Source organism: Mesoplodon mirus (assembly GCF_964341445.2).
Source record: "Mesoplodon mirus genome assembly, chromosome: 4".
NCBI lineage: Eukaryota > Metazoa > Chordata > Mammalia > Artiodactyla > Ziphiidae > Mesoplodon > Mesoplodon mirus.
The window spans coordinates 164,699,602-164,723,738 of NC_138979.1; the positions used below are offsets into that span (position 1 = coordinate 164,699,602).

The 24,137-nt window shown below is 38.4% G+C and overlaps 1 protein-coding gene across 14 annotated transcripts in view; it reads left to right on the top strand.

The window, feature by feature from the left end:
- Positions 1–24,137, top strand: part of NRXN3 (neurexin 3) — a gene marked incomplete at both ends in the record, with an annotated part of 1,625,679 nt that overhangs the window by 741,838 nt on the left and 859,704 nt on the right. For all 14 annotated transcript variants that reach the window (XM_082616773.1, XM_082616786.1, XM_082616783.1 and 11 more), the window contains one exon: positions 5,720–5,839. In XM_082616773.1, the coding sequence (XP_082472899.1) occupies positions 5,720–5,839 (120 nt within the window). The remainder of the gene's footprint in view (positions 1–5,719; positions 5,840–24,137) is intronic.

The following is a 24,137-nucleotide window of genomic DNA, read 5'->3' on the forward strand; positions in this document are numbered from 1 at the left end:
GGATATTGGGAATCAGCCCAGATGTATCATTCCAGGCTCCCCCACTCACCAAGCCTATCTTTCCATTATGGCCAAGACCAGCTGGTGCTGGTTATTTATCCATTTTAAGTTGGGATGTTTGAGGCATAGGTTTGGTTAAGTCCTGCTTAGGCATTAACAGATATACACTCTGATACAAGTGTCCTGTGCTTCCAACAGCACTTCTGTCTCAAGGACCTGCAAGTGATAAAAGGCAGTCTGTCAACTTTTGATTTTTCGAGACCTTGAAGAGGAGTTGACTGAGTCAGTGTGCATGTACAGCAAAGGTGGATTTTAGCAGTAACAGGCATGAAATGACTGTCTGGGACAATTCTTAAAAATAAAAACAACCCCAGATTCAAGCAGAATAATGATAAATTTGTGGCAGCCATCAGAGTTATCATGTGAAAAAAATAAAGAAAAAAGACACAGTGCAGTGCTTTCCAGTAAACTAAAAACGGAGCTGGGAGTTAAAACTGAAATACCTACAAACATCATTGACAACTTAGTCCTTTCATGCATACTTCTGTTGCCTTGTCACTTTCCCTACTACACAAAGAAAGTCACCATCCGTTCTCAAAAGAATATGTGACTATTTTAGTGAGGATTCATTACATATTTAATACACCATCCCTATACAGGGAGTCCCTGAAGCTTTAGTGTAGTTTGTAGTTACTATTAATAATTTAAAAACTTTCTAAATATGTAATTCCAAAGGTTTATGTTATCTTAGAGTATATGGAATTTTAGGTTGATTTGGAAGAATGTTTTAGATAAAATTAAGTCTTCAGAAATATCTGTTATGTTTATAAACATACGCATTTGATATAGATTTTTGTTCATATACTTAGATAAAACTAGATCTTCCTGTTTATTTTTAATTGAATTTTGAACTGAAATAGCATTTGAAAATTTTCTTTGTTAAAACAGCCATATCCTTACATTAAATGCAGGTTAGAGTACTCTTGCTAATCTAATGGCAAGACACACACAGACACACACACACACACACACACACACACACACACCCTCTGGTTTATCCACATCCATAGAGGTTAGGTGGATCAGAGGTTAGGTGGATCAGTTGTAGAGTTAGCAAGCTTGGGTTTGAGACCTCACCCTGCTACTTGTTACCCGTGGGACCTTGCAAAAAAATCACCTGACAGTTCTGTGACTTACTTTACTTTTCTGAAATCCTTGCCTTCCAACTTGATCATCAGTCAAAAAATTCTTTTGTTTTTGAAGTTCTGGATGTCTTCCATGAGAAAATCGTTCCTGTTTTTCTGATTCTTTAATACTTATAATGGCTTCATCATGTGTTTATGAAGACTAAATGAACTAGTATCTGAAACATGCTTAGTACGTTGTCTGGCACATGATAAGTGCTAGGTAAGTCCCTTGTTTTGTTATTGTTATATCCTTGGTCTGATTCGTATAAGATCAAATTATATCAATGGATGTGCAGTTGGAAACATTTTTTGAAGTTTTTTTTTCCTTTTTTCCAGAGCATTTTGGTATGTTTCTTTACCTTTTCTTTTTTCTTCCTTTCTTTTCTTCTCCCTTCCTTCCTTCTCTCTCTCTCTCCCTCCCTCCCTCCCTCCCTCCTTCCCTTCCCTTCTCTTCCCTTCCCTCTCCTTCCCTTTTCTCTCTCTCTCTCTCTCTCTCTCGCAATTTTGAAGACAGTATGAGAATATGAGAAATAGATACAGATATAAGATATAGTCTATTCAGGAAAGGATGTCCTTAAATAGTTTGAAATAAGAAAAGGAGCTTATATTGCCATTTAGAAAATGTTTTAGAGTCTAGTCCAAACTTGCACTCATTCAACACAGTTATTGCATACTGTCCCTGGGCATTGGGGACCCAAGAGCCTTTGTCCCAACATCTGCTGAGATTAAATGAGTCTAATAGTTAAATCTGAAGAGGAAATGTGGTCAATTAAATACCACCACTACCCCCAAAATGTTTGGTTCCAAGTAGAAAATTGCTTATATAAGTTGATACTTGTAAATTCTATGGATAAATTAATTAGGAAAACCACATGGCTTTAAGTCACAAAAGAATGACTTTATTTCTTTATTTTTTTTTATTCTCTTGTTTTTTTTAATTTCATCTATTAAGTAGAAGTATGTTTTTATTTTATTTTTAAAAATTTCTTCCAACATCTTTTGAATTTTCTTTTTTAAAAAAAATTTTATTGGAGTATAGTTGATTTACAATGTTGTGTTAGTTTCACATGTACAGCAAAGTGAATCAGTTATACATATATATATATCCACTTTTTTTTAGATTCTTTTGCTATATAGGCCATTACAGAGTACTGAGTAGAGTTCCCTGTGCTATACAGTAGGTCCTTATTAGTTATCTATTTTATATATGGTAGTGTCTTGTTCCTTCTTTCATTCTGTGCCCCTACTTTACACTGAATACTTTATCAGAAACTAGAGATATAAAAGGTGAGCAAAACAGATAAGACTTCTGCCCTCAAGGAACTCATATTCCAGAAGGATGAGACAGACAATAAAGAATTTAATAAATAACTTAGTTACAGTCCATGTAATTGTTGTGAATTAAATAAAGAGGGAAATAGTCTGGAGAGTAAATGAAATGCTGATGGGGACTTCCTTAAATAGGATCGTCTGAAGAAAGATCATTTTGAGCTGAAACTTAAAGAATAAATGAACCAGTCATTTGAAAATCTGCAGGAAGGACATTTCAGGCTATGGGTTGGGCAAGGGCAAAGGACCTTGAAGGTAGGGATGGTCTTGAAGTGTTAGAACAGGGGTCCTGGAACGGAGCAGCTTCAGAACCACCCAGAGGGCTTGTCACAGCTCAGGTTCCTGAGCCCCGCCTCCAGCCAGTAGGTCTAGGTGGAGCCTGAAAACATGCATTTCTCACAAGCTCCCAGGGGATGCAGGTGCTGTTGACTCTGACTCAGGCCTACGCTGTGAGCACCATTGTGTTAGAGAGGAATTGGAAGGAGGAAGGGATGGCTGGAGTGTGGTCTGCTGGAGGTGAGTAGTAGGAAATGAGTCTGGAGGAGGAGGCAGGGGCCCTGGGATCTCACCCTAGAAAGGAAGTACGATTTCAGGCTCAGATGGATGAGAAGTCATTGCAAGTTCTCCTGGTCCTCACTGAAACCCTGAAACTGCCCTTGTTCTTAGACAACTACCGTGTAGTCAGTCTTTGAGGGTTATCTGATTCTGAATGGCATTCACCCCTTAATGCGTGGGAAACAAATCCCGTGGACTTTGGAAATGGCCTATAATTCCCTCTGTGTGGGATTCTGGCCAACCTTTGACAAACGGGACTGATTGCTTGCTTTGCAGAGAACCATTCTCCCATGCCCAGGTTTTAGAAGTACGAGATAATGGCAAATCCGGAGGCTGCAATTCAGATCAGCTCCACATTTACTGAAACAGTTTCTCTGCATCTGGCACAGCATAGGACATAACCAAAGCATAGTACATGCTTTCTAACTGTAGGCAGCATTCACTCTTTTGGGGACAAATAGTAAAAAAATGTGAAATAATTAGAGGATTATGTAAGCAGAGTACAGTGCCATGTGTAATAAAGTGTTAAGTATTATCATATATCAATGTTAGTGATGTGGATAATACGTGCCGTGGCCACTAGGAAGTGGGAGAATTGTTGTCTGAAGTTACTGGGGAATGTTTGATATCCAGGAGGCATTTTAGCTGGTCCTTAGAAAATGGTTAATATTTGGCTAAAGGGGAAGAGAAAAACACGGGAAAACTTTTGTCTTCAGATTCAGTGAACATGCAAAGAATTATTGTTTTCCCAAAGTTTTTGCTGTTCTGCTGCCTTTCAAGGGAAAGCTTTCCATGTGTTTCTGATTCTTGAGTACAATTGAATTACTAGCCCATTGTCTGGTGAGAGCTGTTTGGTCAGGGAGCCCCATGGACTTCTCAGAAGCTTTTGTCCTTTGAAAGAAGCTGTCGTGATTTGCCATTGTTAATGACCCTTGTACTACACAATGCTCAAGTTTAAGACCCACTGAGAACATGACCATGAACCTCCTTTCATCCCCACATGGGGGAACCACATGGCATACAGGAGCTGCAGAAACCCAGCAGCTATGCTGCTCCCCCAGTGTTAGTAATTGTCTTGAAGTTTCTTATGTCATATCCTAACAGCTTTGTATTAGGAGTGATGGTCTGTACTGCTTCTCTCCTTCATGAATAAATACAAAATGTCTTGCCACCCAGAAGACAACCGCTTGGTAGTCATGCATCTCTTTTGAATATGCATCCTTAGGACCTGATAGGCTTATAGTTCAGTATTCTGTGCCTGTGTGAGGCTTAGCCTGGAAATTGTGGAATATGCACTTACTGCAATGGATATATTTTTACTGTGTCAAGTGATTTTTTGCATCAGATCCTGACTACTACATTTGATGAGTCAAAGGGCACACCTCCTTTGCTGAGGCTTTCTGGGAAATTCATGGAGTTATCCTGAATATTAAGATATTTCCTGTTAGCTTAGATAATTCCAAAGGTGTAGGTTTATCTTTAATGCCAAGATAAAGGCAGAAGATAGAAGTGAAAAAGAGAACGGTTAAAGAGAGGTCCCAGGATGACCTAGGAAAGATGGCAGTCTGTAAGGCAGAGATCGTCAAACTTTTTCAGTTGCTCACTCATATCTGCAAAAGGTTTTGAGAATGTCCCCAAGGTAGGTATACTTAAAGAAAATGAACATAATTTCTAATAGTTTCTTCCTATACCTCAAATACACCCTCTGGTATATGCACACTCTGTTTGAATACATTCTTCTGTAAACCTATAGCAGCAGAGTGGTGCCGTGCACTGGTTCTCAAACATTAGTCTGCATCATAAAATCCTAGAAGCTTGTGCAAACACAGATTTCTACCTCCCCCCAGAGTTTCTAATTCAGTAGGTATAGGGTGGCCCAATAATTTGCATTCCTAACAACTTCCCAGGTGATCTGGTCTGAAACTATGCTTTAAGAACTACTGAGGTAGTTAGTCTCAGAGTTCGTTTACTTAAGTTGGACATCAGGGTCCTTTAATTATCCAATGTGTGACCTTGGGTAAAGTATTTTAGTTCTGTGAGCTTAGTTTTTAAAATCTGTGGTACAGAGGTAATCATAATTCCTTACATTTTAGGGTCACTGGCGAGCTTCATGAGATAACCTAGATAAAGTGTTTATCACCCAGTGCTTATCACCTACAAAACAACAATACATGCTGGCTGATTTATCCTCTTCCTTCTCCTCCTCGTTATCATCACACATCTTTCTAGTGTCACAAAGTAGACTGTAAGAACTTTTGTGCCTTAATTCACAAGAATCATGGGAGTGCATTTTTCTGCTTTAGCATTATTCATTTAGAAAGACCATGCTCCAAGTGAGATATCTTTCTACTTGAATGGTAGAGATGAAGCTCTTTTGCGAAGTCTGCCAAAAAGAGAACAGTGTGTTCAGCCCTCTCCCTTCTGTGTGTAACTGTTGATAGTTTGTGGCTAAGTGTGTATTTCTGTTGTCTTTTGTAGTGAATTCTTCTTGCATGATATAGAGTTGACATTTTTGGCGGTTGTGTCTTTGAATGTTTTGGGGCATGAGAATAGTAAATTCAAGTGATTGCTTTGAATTTGATTAATTTTAACACTTTTTTTCTCTCTCTCCTTTTTTCTTCTTTCCTGCTCTTCTTATGAATTACTAGGACCAAGTACCACCTGCCAGGAGGATTCATGCGCCAACCAGGGAGTCTGTATGCAGCAGTGGGAAGGCTTCACCTGTGACTGTTCCATGACCTCCTATTCTGGAAACCAGTGCAATGATCGTGAGTACAACCTTTTCATGCTTGGGATATTTTCAAAGAGTTCAGAGGTTTGGAGAAACCATAAGGGACATTATGTAAAAGGATGGCTCTTCTGAAAGATTCATAAGCAATTTCTCATCTGGAAACTGGGAAAATAAAGGGCTAATGGTCTTAATGGCAAAGCGACATTTCTTGTTCAACAATACTAGATGTTTTCCATTTACTTACTCCCTATTTTCTTTAGACTAGATGACCTTTGACAAACAAAACAATTAGGACAATATTTTTGTTCTAAGGAGTTCAGTTTTCCATTAATTAAATCATCGGGATAACAATTTTGAGACTCTCCCACTTACATTGCCTAGAACTTGGAGGACATTTAAGGAATGTAGCTATTTTTTCAAAAAGTCTGAGTTTAGAGAATTTCTTAGGCCTTCCAAATGATGAAGACATTAAGAGAGTTTATTATTTTTTTCCAACTAGAAATGTTTAATGCATTCTTAAGGGTCTTTCAAATGTAGGCAGAGATTCACTCTGGCTAAATTTATTGATATCTGTTTAGTTTATATATACATAGTCATTCTGTTTATATATATATATATATATATATATATATATATATATATATATATATATATTTCTATTTTGTGAGTATGTTTTTATGTATGTATCTGTGTATTTGCTTCATATTGGAAGAGAGCCAGTTGTTATTTTTGTCCACTAGTGATGCTTCGGGTACATCAGCTGTTTTAATTCTAGGAGAAGACTGATTTCATGAAGGTGATTCTAGCACTGATGGTGGAGAGAGTTCAGTTCTGTGGGAATCTATAGCCTGTGTCTCTACGTCCTTCTAATATGGCCACTTTTAGAAATGAGCAAACACTTGAAATCTCTGAATACCTATTGCAAAGTGATTTGTTGAAAAGCCCTGACTTAGTGGGTCCTGCTGACCTGCTCATTTTCTAAATGCAGCCTTCATGGTAGGAGTTTATTTTATAACCTGAACTCATAGTTGTCATCAGTTGATTTTATAAAAAATATGCATAATGTTATCTGAGCAAATACTAAAGTTACATTACAGTTTGTACAAGTGGGAGCAGTCGCCAATTACAATGCTATTTCTGTTATGTCTATTTGGTTTTCCTTGATTCCTTATTTCTCAAATTTTTTCATGTGTGTAGTTGTCTCCTGTCCTGTTTTCCATTTTTTTCATAGCCTTTTTTCTTTATGTACCCTGTCAGTCTCTTAAGATACACTAAGGAGAAATAAGTGGGGAATCTGGAAATGTAGAGAGAAAATTCTTTGAACCTCATTGAACTAGGTGTAAGCATTTGCCTCTGGATTTATAATGCAAAGGACACACTGTTTGCAGAAGGCTTTGGCATTAGATGGCTCTTTCCAATTATTTGGTATTATTTTTATTGAAAGTCCTGTTTCCATATTTATGATTTGGAAATACTGTTCCACTCTGAAATAGGCAGTGATTGGACCCATCCAGAGTCCCTGAGGAATTGTTCTATATGCTTTTTCTTTCCCCTCCAATTTGTCTGCATGGGAGGCTTATTTCCTAAGTGGTAGCATAATCCTTCTTTATCCTCACAAGTTTATTCCATATCACACATACATACCATTCCCAGTAAAACATGGTCAGGAAGAGACTGCACAAAGGAAAGACAGAAAGGTAAGTTACACTAACTGCGGTGAATAGGCGCAATCTTCAGAAGGTATGTATGCATTTTTTTTGCTCACCGAAAAGTTCCTTTCTGCCACCCAGGCTAGGCATTGTCTTCTGCTAAAAATCAACCAGGATTCTTTCCAGTTTTCTATGATTGTTTCTGATTTTGTCAAGAAAAGATTGTGCCTCAGTCTGGGATGAGGACTATTGCATTATCTGACCTGAACAATTTGTCAGTGTGTGATGAAGTACCAGACCAAGGATTGGGAGAGGTCAGCGTTCTTTTGTGGCAATAGCTTCTCATCCTTCAAAAATGTTTCTAAGACATCCAGGTTTAGGGTAATGTATTTTGAATTTTATTCTATAAACAATGCAGTTGAATTTTTGATTGTAGAAGACTTCTGAGCCCAAATCATTAAAATAATCTACTTGCCTATTCTCCTCTTGGAGAGTGGACCAGGGCTTCTGTGACTGGATGGCTATATGGATATGTGAGCAGGTACATTTTAATAGCAGAATGTGGGGAATATATGGAATTCAGATATACGTGATGTAACTATGAAGTTCAGATGTAAACTTTTAATGAAACCCAACCAAATGTATCAAAATGGTAGGTTGCTTAAAATTGTTACAATTAATGTCTCTGTATTAAAGTATTTGGGGTAACTTCACTTTGGGAACTAGCATCAGAGCCAGTTTGTTCCACCTGAGAAAATCAGTCTCAATTCTTTACGTCATAGGTTATTATTTTCTGTATCAACCTGGATCCTTAGAGTTGTAATTTGCTACTCCACAAACAACTTCAAGATGATGTTACCTATCTAATACTCTATGTGCCTACCTTTGTTAGCAAATCATGGTAGCTTTGTTTGCATCAGGAGTTGAGTATTAACCCTCAGTGTCACCAGCAGATTTGAAAAAGGTTCATGCTTATCATTGGCAAAAGCTGTGGAGAAAATTGCAGAGAAAGGAGAAAGAGTAAAATAAGTGAATAGAAGATGAAGAAGGATGAAAGAGAAGGAATATAGAGAAAAGCAGAGATTGCATCTTCTATGAGAGAGCACAAAGGCGGTTAATAGTTGCTTTGGTAACATGCATGTCACAGGTGGCCTGCCTTTGACCTAAATAACAGAAATGGGCCACGCATTGTAAGTGAAGTGACATCAAGGAAATCTGGCCTTTACCCAATTCTTGGGAATAGCATGTTTTGTAGAATGTTGCATATGTCTAAAATAAATTATATTCCTTAGAACACTGTCATAAGACCATGTGAATTGGTTAGAAATTCAATCTAATGGCTAAAGTTGTTTTTGCAGGGGAAAATATTTGAATACTTTCATTTTCCTTGAGCAGTTTCTCAGGACAGCAGATTGATCCTCAAATAATAGAAATGAAAACATCTCTATTTATTATTGCATATCCAAGAATTGAAACTTTTTCAAAAGGGAAATGGCCAGACTATGGTATTTTTCCAAATAAAGTGCTCAGTTCATCGTATGTAGAAAAGTTAATTATATCTGGACACGACTTGCAAGTTTCTAAAGAAATGTCTGCATTTTAGAGTCTTGCTCACTTCTTCTAGAATTGGTTCTATCACTTATAACCTTTGTTTTTTTCTTGCCTGTTTGCTAGGTTTGGCATTTGTTTGACAATTTCGAGGGGCTGTCACATAGATACGGCCTCCATGAGTAGAGTTTACATTTAAAAATTGTGTCTTGTTTAGTATGAACAGACCAAGCCTGCATGGTTTTAACTTTATTCAGTCATTCTTTATGAAAGCATGGTGGGTTGATGGAGCCAGTGGGGTAAATTTCTTGTTCATTCTTACAAAGATAGCTGTAAAACTGATATAAGTGGTTGTGAAAGTATGACATGTATTCTCTGTAGCTGGTTACCTTGTATGAGAGTGATTTCCTTGTATTGGATAGAAAACGAAAATCATCTGATTGGAAACTCAAGTATAATTGATTTATTAATTGTCTTATCTAGTTTTAAGACATGACTTTCCACCATTTCATGTAATGGTAAAATCATAGGGAGTTTCATTAGGTGATGTTTCAGGCTGGTTTGAAACTGCAATGGGCAAAATCATCCCAGAAGCAATTTTGAGTTCATGTAGGGTCCAGTAAGATCCATGAAAGGACACACAAGTAACATTCTCCAAAGAATATCCTCAGTTCTGAAAAATTCAAAGCAGAGGGAGGCTGATTTCCCCGAGGGTGAGCACCACCTGCATACCACTTAATGACATGTTGTAGTTGTTACATTTTAAGAGCAACAAAAGGAAGGAAACCTTTTAAGGGTCCTTGTAAGGAGATTCCTTTTGGATATTGGATTCTTATTGGTATTTTAAATCAGGACAGAGAGTCTGAGCAATTTCAGTATGTTGTAGACCTTACACCATCAGGTGAATCCAGGATGTGTTTCCTGTATTGAATGGCAATGCCAACCCCATTGGCAACCTATTGATGAGTTCCTCTCTTCTTCACAACTCCACACAAGGTCTCAGCAAACCCAGCCCACTTGCATATTCCCACACATATGCGAAAAAGTTATCATTTGGGAGGACTTTTTGAAAATAGCGATTTTAAACACTTCACAGCTATTACCTTTAGGCGTGTTCATGACAACTGTTTTGAATTGTATAACTTTGGAATCTCATTATTGCTTCTGTGCTCTGGAGAAGTGAATGTGGGACAGTCTGTGGCATGTGAGTCCACACATCAAGTTCTTGGATTTATAAATTGGATGTTTATAATGGCTTTGTGAGGTGAAAAGATGGGAATAAATGTGGGCTCTCAGCCCACCTTCAGCAGCCAGCTGACCACACTACATTGCTCGATGTACACTGTGGGCTACTTGTTGGAGAAATTGCTTGGTTCATACTGGCATGTGATAGTAGATGTTCTTTGCTTGCAACAAATCAATAGCAAGCCACTGTGGATTGTGCAGACAGTGGCGTGTGAAGCGCCTTTTCAGACAGTTTTATGCTGGAATGGCTGTTAAGCTGCACTGTTGGCTATTGACTGGCCTTTTGCTTTTTATTTATTGTGTGGGTTTATTTATTTTTTTAATGTAGGTTGGTATATTGATTAAATGTGTTAAAAACACATTTCCCATTCAGGCTTCAGAAAAAAATAAGCAATATGCACATTACTTAGTGCACAAACAAGGGGACAGACGTGTGTATGCTAACTCTGTCTCTTGGGTCCATATAGGTACTGTGGCATTATGTTATGAGCCCATGTTGTTATATTTATAGCAGTAATTTCCCTGGATATCAGACTATAATATATTCGTGTTTTTGGTAATGTGTTTACTTCCTACCTCTGTTTTCATGCTTTACCTGTCCAGCAACTAGGCCATATTTGAGAAGTTCACAATTAAGACATCTATCTTCTGCTTAGAACATACTTTATCATTTACTCATTCATTCACTCACCAGACATTTCTTATTTGCAGATATGATCATGAATAGGATACATCCTGTTCTTAAAGACATTACAGTCTAATGGGGGAAGACACATATGAACGTGCTTTAATAGAAATATGAACAGTATACAGTGAGAGGTCATAAAGTGGAGTGAGGTCAACTCTCCCTGGGGTTGAGACTCCATTAAGAAGAGCTACTGCTTTTAGAAAAGTTTTCATTGACAAATGAGTCTTGAAAAGTTTGTAAATACTTCGTAAGCAAATATGGTATGAACTAGGGTCGGAAAGGAAAAGTGGCATTCTAGCAAGCAGAGAGAAATATACTATAGCCACTGTTAATGTTCTGGCTATTTCCTCCCAGTTCCCCCCCACCAAGCTTTTGCAAATCGCATGGGTATACTCTTCCCCAGGTGTTGTACCTGTGAATAAACCCATGTGCCAACACTTGTCTCTGTCAGAGATCGGGGAGCTTTCAAAGACCCCTCCCTTGGTTGGGAGTGGGGTGGGACTGTGTAGGGAGGGGACAGACGTGTGTATATGCTGATTCTGTCTCTTGGGTCCATACAGGTACCCTGGCATTATGTTATGAGCCTATGTTTTTATATTTATAGCAAAAATTTCCCAGGATATGAGACTACAGTATATTCATGTTTTTGGTTATGTGTTTACTTCCTACCTCAGTTTTCAGGCTTTACCTGTCCAGCAACCCTCCTAGAGCCAGGGGAGGTTCTGGAAGCTGCCTGAGTCAGGGATGGGGCCTCAATGGCCCTTCTTCAATGGGCTCCAAGGGACCTGGAGGGAAGCATTCCTTCCTTTTGGTGGTCAAGCCCTTTAAAGCTTAGTTCTGAAGAGTGGGTGTATGCGTGGGGTGAGCTCTCTCACCCCACAGCTGTATCCTGTCTCTCTGAGACAGGAGCTGGCTCCTTTCCCTCTCTCCCCATGAGACGGCACAGAGCCTGCAGCAGTCAATGCGTGTTGAGTGAATGAGTGAGTGACTAATTCTCCTTGGGGTCTCCAGCTGGCTGTCCCTCCTGCCACAGATCTTAGGGCTCCCATTCTAAGGAGCAGGTCACTTTTTCCCTCAGGGAATCTGTTCTTCAGTTCCTGCCTATTCTGGCACCAAGTCAGAATACGGTATTTCGTTATTGTGTGGATTCAGCTCCACCCCTACCTGTTTAGAAAATGCTGTTGTGATTACCAGATTTCTTCCCAGTCTTTATTCTAAGTATTTCTGTGGTTAAAATTACGCTCAGGTTAACATGTGTGCTCTCATTGCATGATATGCATTTTCAAAGTGTAAAAGACATTAGATTTTTAAATTTTCTTCAGTAGAATGCATATGATGGTGCCCAGTTCACTGGGGAGGAATCCCCTGTGTTGAATCTCTTGCTGGATCCTAGATGTAGGCCTAGTAGGGCCCAAATCTTATTTCATTGAACCATTGGTAGACATTTCTCTTGGAAATTTAATTCCAATAAACCATATTTTTAAAAGGTTGATTTGTAATATATATAACTTATTACATTATAAAAGACTTCATAGTATAGTCATTAGGTTAATTAGCTTTAGAATCAAACTGCTTTAAATGCCAATTCTAACTCTAATACTATGAAATTGAATTAGCCTCCTTTGTTTCAGCACAAGGAGTGTGATCAGTACTTCATAAATAGGAGTAGTAACAGTTTTTATTATAACTAATAGTATTTGATATTTGTCACATCAAATAGTATTTGATATTTGTCAAATCCCTCGATATTTGTCAAATCCTAATGTTCTACTATGACCTTTATAAAGATGTTGTCCCTTTAATCATCCCAAAGTCCCTAAGAAATACCATACTACTATTGTCCTGATTTTAACAGTGGGAAAACTGAGGTCACACAGTTAGGAAGTAGCTGAGTCAGAACTTGAATACAGGTTTGTTTGACATGAAAGCTCACATTATTATTAGATTTGCTACTACTTAGTCATTATTAGAAATAATCACAGTGAATATCTGCACTAATTACTAGACTAGAGGGCTTAAAATTCCAGGTGGGCAGATCTTCTCAGACAACCAAATTATTGATACATAAGAATATATGCTTGGAAAAGAGAAACTCTGTGTTCTTGGTTGTTTATTTTATCACATTCTGGAATTCTGAACACTTCAGTTGTTTCTGTCTTAACACTCAGATGGGGCCATTTAGTAAGAACATCTTTAGATATTATAGATTTAGAATCAGAATATCCCCCCATAGCCCCAAATATTTATATTTGCATTCTCGGTTGACCATCTTCTGATTTTCCTTTTTTTTTTTTTTACTTTATTGCAATTTCAGTATATGTCATAAAGCATAGTGGATGAGACAGTTGATGTAGAGTGGATGGCTTCTGTTGAAATCTTGACTCCATTGTTTAATAGCTGTGTTACCTTGGTGCTAGTAATTAATTAACACCTCGATGTCTCTAAAATGTAAATATTTATATGTTCCATCTCATAAGAGTGTTGTAAGGATAAGTCAGATTCATAATTGTGAAGTTCAGGACATGACATGTAATAGCCCCTACAGAACCATTAGCTACTCTTTAATATAGTTTTCAGAAAGTTGAAACATGACTCATACAAATGTAATTTTCATAAAGTTAAAACATAACTCATATAAATGAGAATGAATGGAATAGAATGTGTGCCAAATGTATTTAACTCCTTAATGGGGGAAACAACAATATGGTTGAAGTGTAAACAACAAGATCACAAAAGATTATTTGAAGAACTGATATTTATAGGCATTAAAAAGCATAATAAAATACAAATTTAGTTTAAATAACCTGGTGAATGTCTCACAGGGTAAAGAGCTCTTAACTTTTGATGTTATCTTTTCTACTGAACATTGTGTCTTTACTGAACAAAAATCTACAGGTTAATGTATCATCTCACAGACTCTGCACCTTAATTAATAGTAAATACCTATGTCAAACAAAGGTACATTTTCCCGTAGAATTAAGTATTTCTTATGTGGATATGTTAAACAATATCCCTATATGACATTGAAAGGACACGTGTCTTTCCTAGGCTTTTTCTTAAGTTTTAGATAATTTTTGGTAACAATATTATGCTCTGTTCAATTACAAATCCTTTTTTACCTTGAATATCTCTCTCATACCATTACTTTTTATTTTTTAACCACTTAACTGTGTACCAGTCACTGTGCTAAATTTGTTGTGTCATTTTGTCATTTATACAACCCAAGAAAGTAAGACATTCTTATGATCCCTGTTTCACAGATGAGGAAACTGAGACATGGAGAAGTCAAGTGATTTGCTCGAGGTCACAAAACTGTTAGGTGGGGAGACAAAGATTCAGATTTACATTTGACCACATAGTTTCGGCTCTTGACTGCCAAGGTCTCCTGAATGCCTCAAGGAATGTTCTTAATAAGCACTCATCTGAACACATAGGGATTAACATTAGCCCCAGAAATTTACTACTTTTATGGCAACACTTACACCATATATTCTAGTGTTTGCATTGTTATGGGGGCAGGGGGCAACATTAGGATTGATCTCCTCAGGTAGTAAGATCAGAAGTCCCATCAAACAGGTGCCATTTTGCAGGTTTGGTAGGCCTAGGCAGGCAGAGGCTGAGCCCAGAGAAGTCAGGGAGGCTGGGAGGAGCAGCCTGGTACCATGGTCGGCAAGATCCAGAAGGTAAGACAGGTACAAAAGAAGCATTCACGAGTGGGCAGCATCAGAAGGAATGCTCCAAGTTATTTCTCTGCATCTGTGTTTCATTCCTGGGCCCACAGATATTCAGTGTGTCTAAAAGAAGGCCAGGGGATGGCAATTAAACCCAGAGTCTTCTTAGAGTGAGGATGAAGGTATTGATACTCTTTGGAACAGTTTCATAGATGCAGGTTGTGGCTAGCTTGTTGTCCATGGGAATCACGCTTGCTTATAAATGCCCCTGATATCAAGAAGGGTCTATTTTGTACCTAAAATCTGCTGTACTGCTGATATTAATACACACACTGTCATAGATTCAGCAAGAGCCAGGACTGCTTGCAGCTTTTGTTTTACACAACACTGCATGAAACGAGCTGGGACTCACAGGTAAAGCATTCATTTCTACAAGTTCCAGTTGACACTTGGACTTATGGTTCAAGGAGAAATGGTCTCTGCACTTCTGGGACTTGTAGCTTGTCGGGGATTGTTTTGAGTTGTTGCAATCTGTGGCCTTGCTAATTTCATTTCAGCCATCTTCAGCATGCTGTATTTGTAGACCATTTTTTAAAAATAAATTTATTTATTATTTATTTAGTTTTGGCTGCATTGGGTCTTCGTTGCTGCGCGCGGGCTTTCTCTAGTTGCGGCGAGCCGGGGCTAGTCTTCATTGCAGTGCACGGGCTTCTCATTGCAGTGGCTTCTCTTGTTGTGGAGCACGGGCTCTAGGCAGGTGGGCTTCAGTAGTTATGGCACAAGGGCTCAGTAGTTGTGGCTCGTGGGCTCTAGAGCGCAGGCTCAGTAGTTGTGGTGCACGGGCTTAGTTGCCCCACGACATGTGGGATCTTTCTGGACCAGGGCTTGAACCTGTGTCCCCTGCATTGGCAGGCGGATTCTTAGCCACTGTGCCACTAGGGGAGTCCCTTGTAGACTATTTTTATTGCTTATGTTTAATTATGGCCCATTTATTTTTGGTGTGTGTGGCTAGTTACTTATTGATGGTGATGGTAGTAATCCACTGAGAGCTTATTGGTTCACAGAGGATAATTTTATATTACCTTGTTAGTCACATACAGGTACAATTTTAATGTATTTTTTAATATAGACATAATTTCCTACATTTAATTTCATTTCCATTTATTAGCATTTACATGTAAAGGCAAAAGAGATGCAAATGACTTTATCTTCTCTTGTAAAGTAGAGCTAATAAATATAATTTGGTTCCCTTCCCTTATTTTTTTCTGTTACCTTTTTTTCGGTGGGGGGGGCATTTTTTGACTGAAGTAAAATTTACATTCAGCAAAATGCACAGATCTTAAGTGCATTATGATAAATGTTTATAGCTATGTAACCAACACCCCAGTTAAGATAAAGGACAGTTTCATCTTCACAGAGTGATCCCTCGAGCCTCTTTTAGTCATTCCTTCTCCTCTGTGAGGTCACTACTGCTTGGATTTGTATCAGCATACATAAGTTTTGTCTATTGTTGAATATGTATAAATGGGATCGGCCAGTATGGCGTCTTTTATTTCTGTTTTCTCTAGCTCCATGGAATGTGTTCAAGATGCATCCATGTCCCTGTGCATTCTGGCTGCCTTGCTCTCTCTTGACTCTCAGCTCCATCTCCTCATCTGAAGGAGTCTGCTGGGCTGCACCTGGGGTTCCTTCCCTGTGCCATGGTGCAGACGTCCTCCAAGGCCATAAGCGAGGGCAATCTTGCAGCTCACCTTGTTTGTCTTCTCCCTTTCAGGAATCACTGTCCTTTGCCTGATGTCCAGTGTCTTGCAAGCCATTGTTTCACATTTGTTGTCCTTTTCTTGTTTGTTTCAGGTCAGTTGTTTCAGATCCAATCACTATTACTCTATTGAGGTTGGAAGTGGGTGTCAACCTGTTTCTTTTTACTTGACTTCACCTTTACACTTTGACACTGGGGGAAGGGAAAGGTAGGCTTGATGACATAACACCTAGTGTGCTGTGATTTAAACCACAACCTCTAGAGATGAGTTAACGCTTTGCATTAGCTCTGGAACAGCCCTGGTAGCCTAGAATATTCTAGAACCTGGTTTTAAAATTAATTAATTAATTTTTTGGTGTGTGTGTGGGGTATCCTTCAACTCCATTTATAGACTTTCTGTAGTCAAACAGCCTTCTATAGCAGAAGAAGCTGCACCAAGCCAAATACCTGCAAATGTGTCTCCATCAAGTGTTTCATCTGAGTTTCATTTATAAGGTCCCTATTGCTTTTTCCCTCCAGTCCCTCTGCTCACACTTGATTAAGCTCAGTGGGTGCAGGGATGGATTTGGCTCTTGCAGCTAGCAGTTCTTATTTTCTTTACCTAGAATTATAGTTTGTTTTCTCACCTACCTTTGTCCTGTGGATCTTTGCCGCCTGATCCATGTCTCTTGGCCAAATGAAATTAAGAAGTGTTTTCAAACAAAAAATTTGGATTCTTCAGGAAAGTGGAGGTGTTTCTATGCCAGGGAGTGTTTTGGCTGTTGACTGTCCTCATTTTGATCTTTAGATGCTTTTGTGTACTTATTTTTGATGCATATCTACAAAAAGAAAAAAAGGAGGGATCTTGCATTGTTGATGCTTTTTAGTTTTAACTGAGTTTTTTTTTTTTGATAATTAAGTGTATACAAGCTCACTGTTGACAATCTGGAAAATGCATAAAAGTACAAGAAAAAACATGCATGATTTTACCAATTATTTAATATGACCTTGTTTCAGGCTATGCATGGTGTCAAGCACATAATAGATGCTCAAACTATATTTGTTGAGTGAATGACTGAGCCTTGCATATTTTCAGAGTCTGAGTTGTGCAAAGGTCCTAGTATTCTTTTCATGAGATGAATAGCATTTCTACCAGGGCTAGGTGTTTTCTTGCCAGAAGGAATGCTTTTAGGCATGCAGGAATTATAATGAGCATCCCAATATGCAGTTTTCTTCTTTGGATGAAAAATGGAAATGTCAAGATGTTTTTATTTCTTTTCTCTCTTGCCCTTATCCCTTTTCACAGAAAGCCTTGCAGTTTCTGAGCAGTTATACATAGATGCTTCTACATACAAGTGGAATAGTTTTGCAGTGGATCGTAGTTTGAGGGAAAGAGCCCTTAAAATGTGTATAGGAAAGGAGCCTCTTGGGTTCCAGTTTTTTTCCATGGCATTTGCTTCCAGAGAGATGTTGTGGTTTATTTCACATGATGAGATTTCTAGAAACACTCTAGTACTCTAGAGGTCTAGTGAGACAGAAGAACTCTTCTGCTTTAATATCATTCATCAATTTCTGCTGAGTTTTATATTGACCTAAATTAGTACATAATACATGATTGAAGAACTTAGATGCACTGTATACTGAAAAATGTAAAACACAAAGGTTTCTTGAGTTTTGTACACCCTGGATTTCAAAATTTTTATACCTCTGCGGGAGAATTCATCCAAACCTAGTAGACTCTTTGCACCCACTTTCAGGAGCATTGATAGGAAACAACAGCATCTGACTCTGGGCATCATTTCCTAGTCAGTTCACTGGATGTTTTTTGTAATCAGCCCTCAACTAACTGTAAAACTGCAGTTTTACCCAGATATCTTTATATGAGTAAAACCAAATTCATGTTTATATAAATAAAAATAAGTACCTGTACATATATACATATTACAAATAAATACAAATTTCCTTTAGGATTTTTTCCCAATTGTTCTGAAATAATTTTTCTATCCAAATACCTTTGTTTCTGTGTGTCAGGGAGCCGCAGATCAGGTATCTGTCTGCTGTTGAGGATATTTAGCAGGAAACCCCTTTATCTGAACTGAATACTCAATATTTGGCATATAATTTTTATCTCTGAAAAAGGATTTGGGCAGGGAGACATCATCTGGGATTTATTTTTCCTTAAGAGTAATCTTTCTTTCTCCTCTCCCTGCCTGAAACTCCCAGATGGCTCCTTCATGCTGGTGCTCAAGTGTATCATCTAGTTAAAGCTCACACCAGTGACCTGGTACTGGGGACCTTTGGCAAAGGGCCTGCAGTTCAACACACACATCGTCACACGTACCTGTGTGTCCCTGACTCCTGAAAAATCATGAGAATGGAACCAATGGAAAAGAATGTATTAAAACAAGTAAGTTTAGCCAAACAAACTCTCAGCGTTGGTAGAGGCTTTATTCCAGTCCCAACACACCACATGTCTTCCCAACATCTAACTTATTTAATTTGCATTTGAATTAATTTAGCATATTTTCTTATTATATAAAGTTTAATGAACAATAAACACAGCTATAATGAAATCTCACAGCTATTTCCCAGTATGGGGTAACATTTTGCATTTAGTTACATTTGGTTTCCTAGGCAATATTTGATTGTGGCTATATTTCCTAAAGCTGCGTTACTTGTCACATGGGATGTTTTGGTGGCAGATTCATCAGACATAGAGCAAGGCAGGGAGGAGTGTTCCACTGAAATTCTTTCAAAGCCATGGTAGTGAAAATCACCTGGGTAACATAGAGTGTGTTAAAGATGATTCTCTGCTGCTTCCTTTGGCAGGCTTTGAGCTCCCCGTCGTTGGCCCTCCTTGCTTCTATTTCTGAAATCTATCCTGGGTACTCATTCCTGACTTATCTTCCCAGGACACCGTTTTTGTCTAATCATTCCTCTGCTCATGAACCTTCTATAGTCCCCTCTTGATGTAGTTAAAACCCCACACTTGGTTTTCAAGGTCTTTAGTAATCTACTTTTTAAAATCTATCTCTTGAACTAGTTTTTCTGTAATATTCATGGCTTACCATGCCCTCTAATAAGGCCAGTGTCCTCACTGTCACTAGCATATTCTATGGTCATTATGCCCTTGCCACTCTCATTCCTCCCTTCTGAGAAACTTCCCTCCTCTTGACATGGCTTTTCAAATCCTGTACAGTTTTTAGGGTCCAGCCCATCTCCCCTATTCCTTTGTGTTTTCTCTGACCACTTTAGTCTATATTGATCACTTCTCCAAAATCCCACTACATTTATATTCAGAACTGAGAGACATCATGACTCGGCACATAAAAGAAATTAATATGGACTTGAGAGTGAGTAGTGGGTTCAAATCCTGCTCCTTTCCTTCCTAACTGGGTGGCCTTTGGCAATTAATGCAACACAACCTCGCAATATGTACCTTGCAAAAGTCCTAGTATTGTTAATAGTGTTAGAAATAATAGTTGTAAAGCAGAGTGTTGGACTTAAACAGAATAGTTTTTATAAAGTTCAACGTAGCAGCTTAAGTTAAAAACGTGAACCTTCCTTTAAAGCAAAATGTCATCAACGAATAAAACAAGTAGAATTTTGAGTAGATTAAGGACCACTTCTGTCGTGTATTCATCCTATTCCCTACAGAATCAATTTTCCCGTGGTGGTGACTATAGTTTCCTCTAGAGTAGATGGTAACTGTGTTGAGTGGATGTGGGTAGAAGGGTTACTAGGATTAGATTATTCAAATAGCAGTGATGTTCTGTCTCTTCTCATTTTAAACTTTAACATGTCCCTGGTTTGGGGTCTGTGTAATTCAACCAAAAACCTAAGTAAGTTTCAGAGGGCCTACTACCTTTCCTGTAAATATCAGGACTTTTTAAGGCAATACTTGTACAGGCTTCTAAGAGCACTGTGAAGGATTCTGGAACCTTCAGTAATCTCAGGTCCTACTTTTGTTTTTTTCCTGGTATATGGAAGAATTAATAGCCAGGGGGAATCTTTGGTTCTTTTCATTCACAGGACTGAGGGAAGAAAATCACAATCTTTGCAGCCTCTGTCATTATCAGAATATCAATATATAATCTTAACTTTGTAGATAATTAACGCATTTTAAAATCCACTCATCTGCAGTAGTAAAGTATACCCTAATTCAGTGTTCATGATGCACTATTTACAGCAGATGACTTTAGTTATCTCTCCCCAATTCAAAACTCTTTGAGCCTGAGGCTCTAAGATCAGGCCAGGCCAAGTTTGGCACTGATCTGCTTTAACTTTGAACATGAGGCCCAGGTAGTAGAAGACCCATAGCCAACCTCTTATTCCCTATTCATTCTTGACCAGAAAAAAAAAAACAAAAAAAACCAAAAAAACCCAGAGAACTGTAGAGTACTGATTTATTATCTGAGTGGCCTAATGTGCTAATTATTGCCTGCCGTGGAAAGATGGCTGCATATTGATCTCCAGTGGAGTTTAATGGAACAAGAAGTCGTGCCTCAGTAACATTATTATATTTATCCAGTTACCCAGGGGTCCTCCATAATGGACTCAGCTGTGAACGCTAGGCGATTAGACCAAAGTCTTAATCACGGTGATTGTGATAATCAGTTCCAACGAGCAGAATGCCGTTAGTTCTTTGGAAACTATGAAGCTGGTAGTATTTGAGGAAAGGAAGTATGATAAGTGTGACTGCTTAGTGTCTGGGACGAAGATTGGTGGAGAGGGAATCTGAAAGATAAATTTCAGTCTTCTTAATAACTGGCACTGATGAGAATAGTTATGTAGAGAACTTGTACTTCCAGAGTCTAGTTGTTCCTGAGAATGTGGTTCTTAAAACCCACATGTTCAAAGGGTTTTAAGAATTTGGTTAGAATATCTAGATGATGGAGATTTAAATTCTTTTAAAAGTGTACTCTCCTGGGAGTGATTCTTCTCTTTATATTCAGTCTATTAGAGGAAAATGTGATGTATTTACTTCTCAGCCTTTGCATTGTAGAAATGTGTTTATATAAATAGTGTTTATTTCTAATGACAAATATTTGATGCCAAGTAAGTAGTACACCACAGATGATTAAGTAATTGCCACCACATGGGCACACCATTGTTTCATATGTATTGACCTAATGTGAACAAATTCTCTTACAGTTTCAACATCTGTGCCTTAACTAAAATCTGAGTATACTGCATTGATACAACATCCCTTGAAGTCTCCTTAGGTGGAGACTAATTTCTTCCATCCTTTTATTCCTGGAACTAGAGCACAGTTCACAGTCGTTGTTCCATGATATCTCTTCTTTTAAGGTCCATATGCCTTTAATGCCATTTTCTCCCATCCTCATCATCAGCATCTCCTGACCTTCAGGATGTGAAGAACAATCTGAACTGAGTTCCTTGATCATAGCCTCCATCTCACTGCATCCTTTGAAGTTAACCTTGGTGACTTCAATTTTCGTGTTATGATTTTCCCAATAACCTGACTTCCTCAGAAGCCTGGCTACCTAGCAAAGAGAATTTCTTTTGCTGTTCTAGCAGAGTGCAAGAACCAGGACTCCTGACTGTTGGTTCTCTAGCCAGTGATCCTAAGTCAATATTTTCTAAACAGTGTTTTGTGTAATATCATGTCCCACTAGTTCTCATTCTCCTTTACATTTACTGACTAGACTGAAGTAAAGGGCTGGGGAATAGAGGGCAGAGGTAATAGGTGTCCAAAGAAGGGACAAGTTAGAAGGAAGTCTCTGTACCTGGAGAGGCAAGTGCATGACTCTACCGCAAAAATTACCATGTTGTATCCTAAAGATAAAGAGTAAAAGCAACGTAATACATGTGCTGAGTTACTCCCTGTCCCTTGCAAGAAAATAATTTTGTTCTTGTAGATGACTTCATATTTAAGTATTTCCTCTATTTTTTTTTTCTAACCTTCACTATAAACTAAACCCATTTCGAGTGGCCTCCCTAACTAGTGTATCTAGATGTACCCTTTCTTTTAGAGTCCAATGTAATCCTTTATTTTTTATTAGAATATAGGCCCAGTTCTGCTCCGGCTCAGTGTTACACAGAAAGAACAAGGTGAGCAAGGGCAGGGTGTGGGAAAGGTCAGGGATCGTTTGGTTAGTAGAAAGTTTAATTGAAGTAGAGGGAGGGTGAAGGGTGTGTGAGAGATGGCCTGGATGAGGTCTGATCATGGGCTCCTAGGGGCAGAAGATTTTGGAGGAAGAGGACCAGTGGAAGTTTTTGGGCAAATATGTGATATGGGCAAAGTATGTCTTAGAAAGAGCCCCCTGGCGGAGTGTGGGGAGTGAGTTGAAAGAAGGTACTAAGGCCCATATACATAAGATACCACATCCATTTGTTTATCACTGAAATAATCCGACTTTCGTGTGGAGTCTGATACACAGGGGGGATTCAATGAATATTTTTTGGAAGAACTAGTGAAAGCAAGAAAGCCACTAGGAGGTTCTTGTAATAGCTGGGGTATATGGCAAGGTGGCATGAGCTAGTGTTGGCAGTGAGAAGTTTAGCGTTAGCCTCAACTGAAAACAGAGTACAAGCCACGTGGAGGCAGAACAACCAATTGTAATATTCAAAGAATTGGTAAGGTGGCAAGGATTTAGGAAATCTACTTTGTTTGTAATCTTATAAGCTTAGATTATTATTCCCTTTAACTTTCACTTTGTTTTTTTATTTCCAACTAAAAAAATTTTTTTAAAGTTAAGAAGAATTCACTTCTCATATTAAAACCTCTTTCTCTATTACTCAGTGCATAGTATTTCAGACATACATTGGTTTAAAAATTGTTAGATCATATTTATTGTATGATTTCTAATGGAATGAACTCTTATGGCCTCTCTGATTAAATTAGACTTTTAATACCCTTGGTTTTGTATGTCTAGGAACAAGTTCACTCCAAGTTCACTGTTCCTCTGATGGAGGCAGAATTGCGGTCCTCTGAGTTCTGCCCCTGTGCCCAGGCTCCATGTTTCTCGCTGATAGAAATACCAGAGGGTTCTGACGCTTCAGCCCTCAGAATCCTCCCCAAGCTCCCTGTTGCTAGACTGAAATGCTTGAAGCATTCAAAACTTATTTCCTGCCTCAGTGTGAAATGTGTGCAATTTTTCCTTCTTAAAGAGGACAAATTCTGAACATTTAGAGGGTCGAGAAACCTCCCCTCCAACAGGGAAATCTTTTGATACATTTTTTTTTAATCTTACAGAATTCTGGTCAAAAAAAATTATGTGGCAAAGGCATGAGGTACATCAAATATATTAGGTTTTCTTTCTTTTTTTTTTCTTTTGGCACCATTTGGTGTGAGTTATCAAGGCATCTGTAATGCATACATGTATTCTAACAATTTTGTTCAGGCCATGCACATTGAAACATGGAGCTCCATTCATTTCTTGACTACATCCTTGCTTCACTTACTGTTCCCAGCTGATTGTCTTTTCTGTCAACTGTTACTGTTGAAGAGAATCCTCAAAGTGTGCTGTTGGGTGAAATGCAGCCATGTTACATGCCTGGGATTATCTCTCAAAAAGAAGACTTTTTTTTTTTTTTTAACAGAAAACAAAGCAATTGTGTCGATAGGATTAGGTGGGAGAAACTGATAAATCGTGGTCATATACCACCCCTGAGGAGATGGGTGCAAGGTCAGCTACTATTTGCCTCTTTCTTAATCCTATGATTTTCTGGTTCTTTGGCTTAGAAATTTAGGCTCTGTCAAGTAGCTGAAGCAGGACAACCCAAGGTTACTAATATTCTTTGTGATTTTATTTTACCTTTTGAGAAATAAA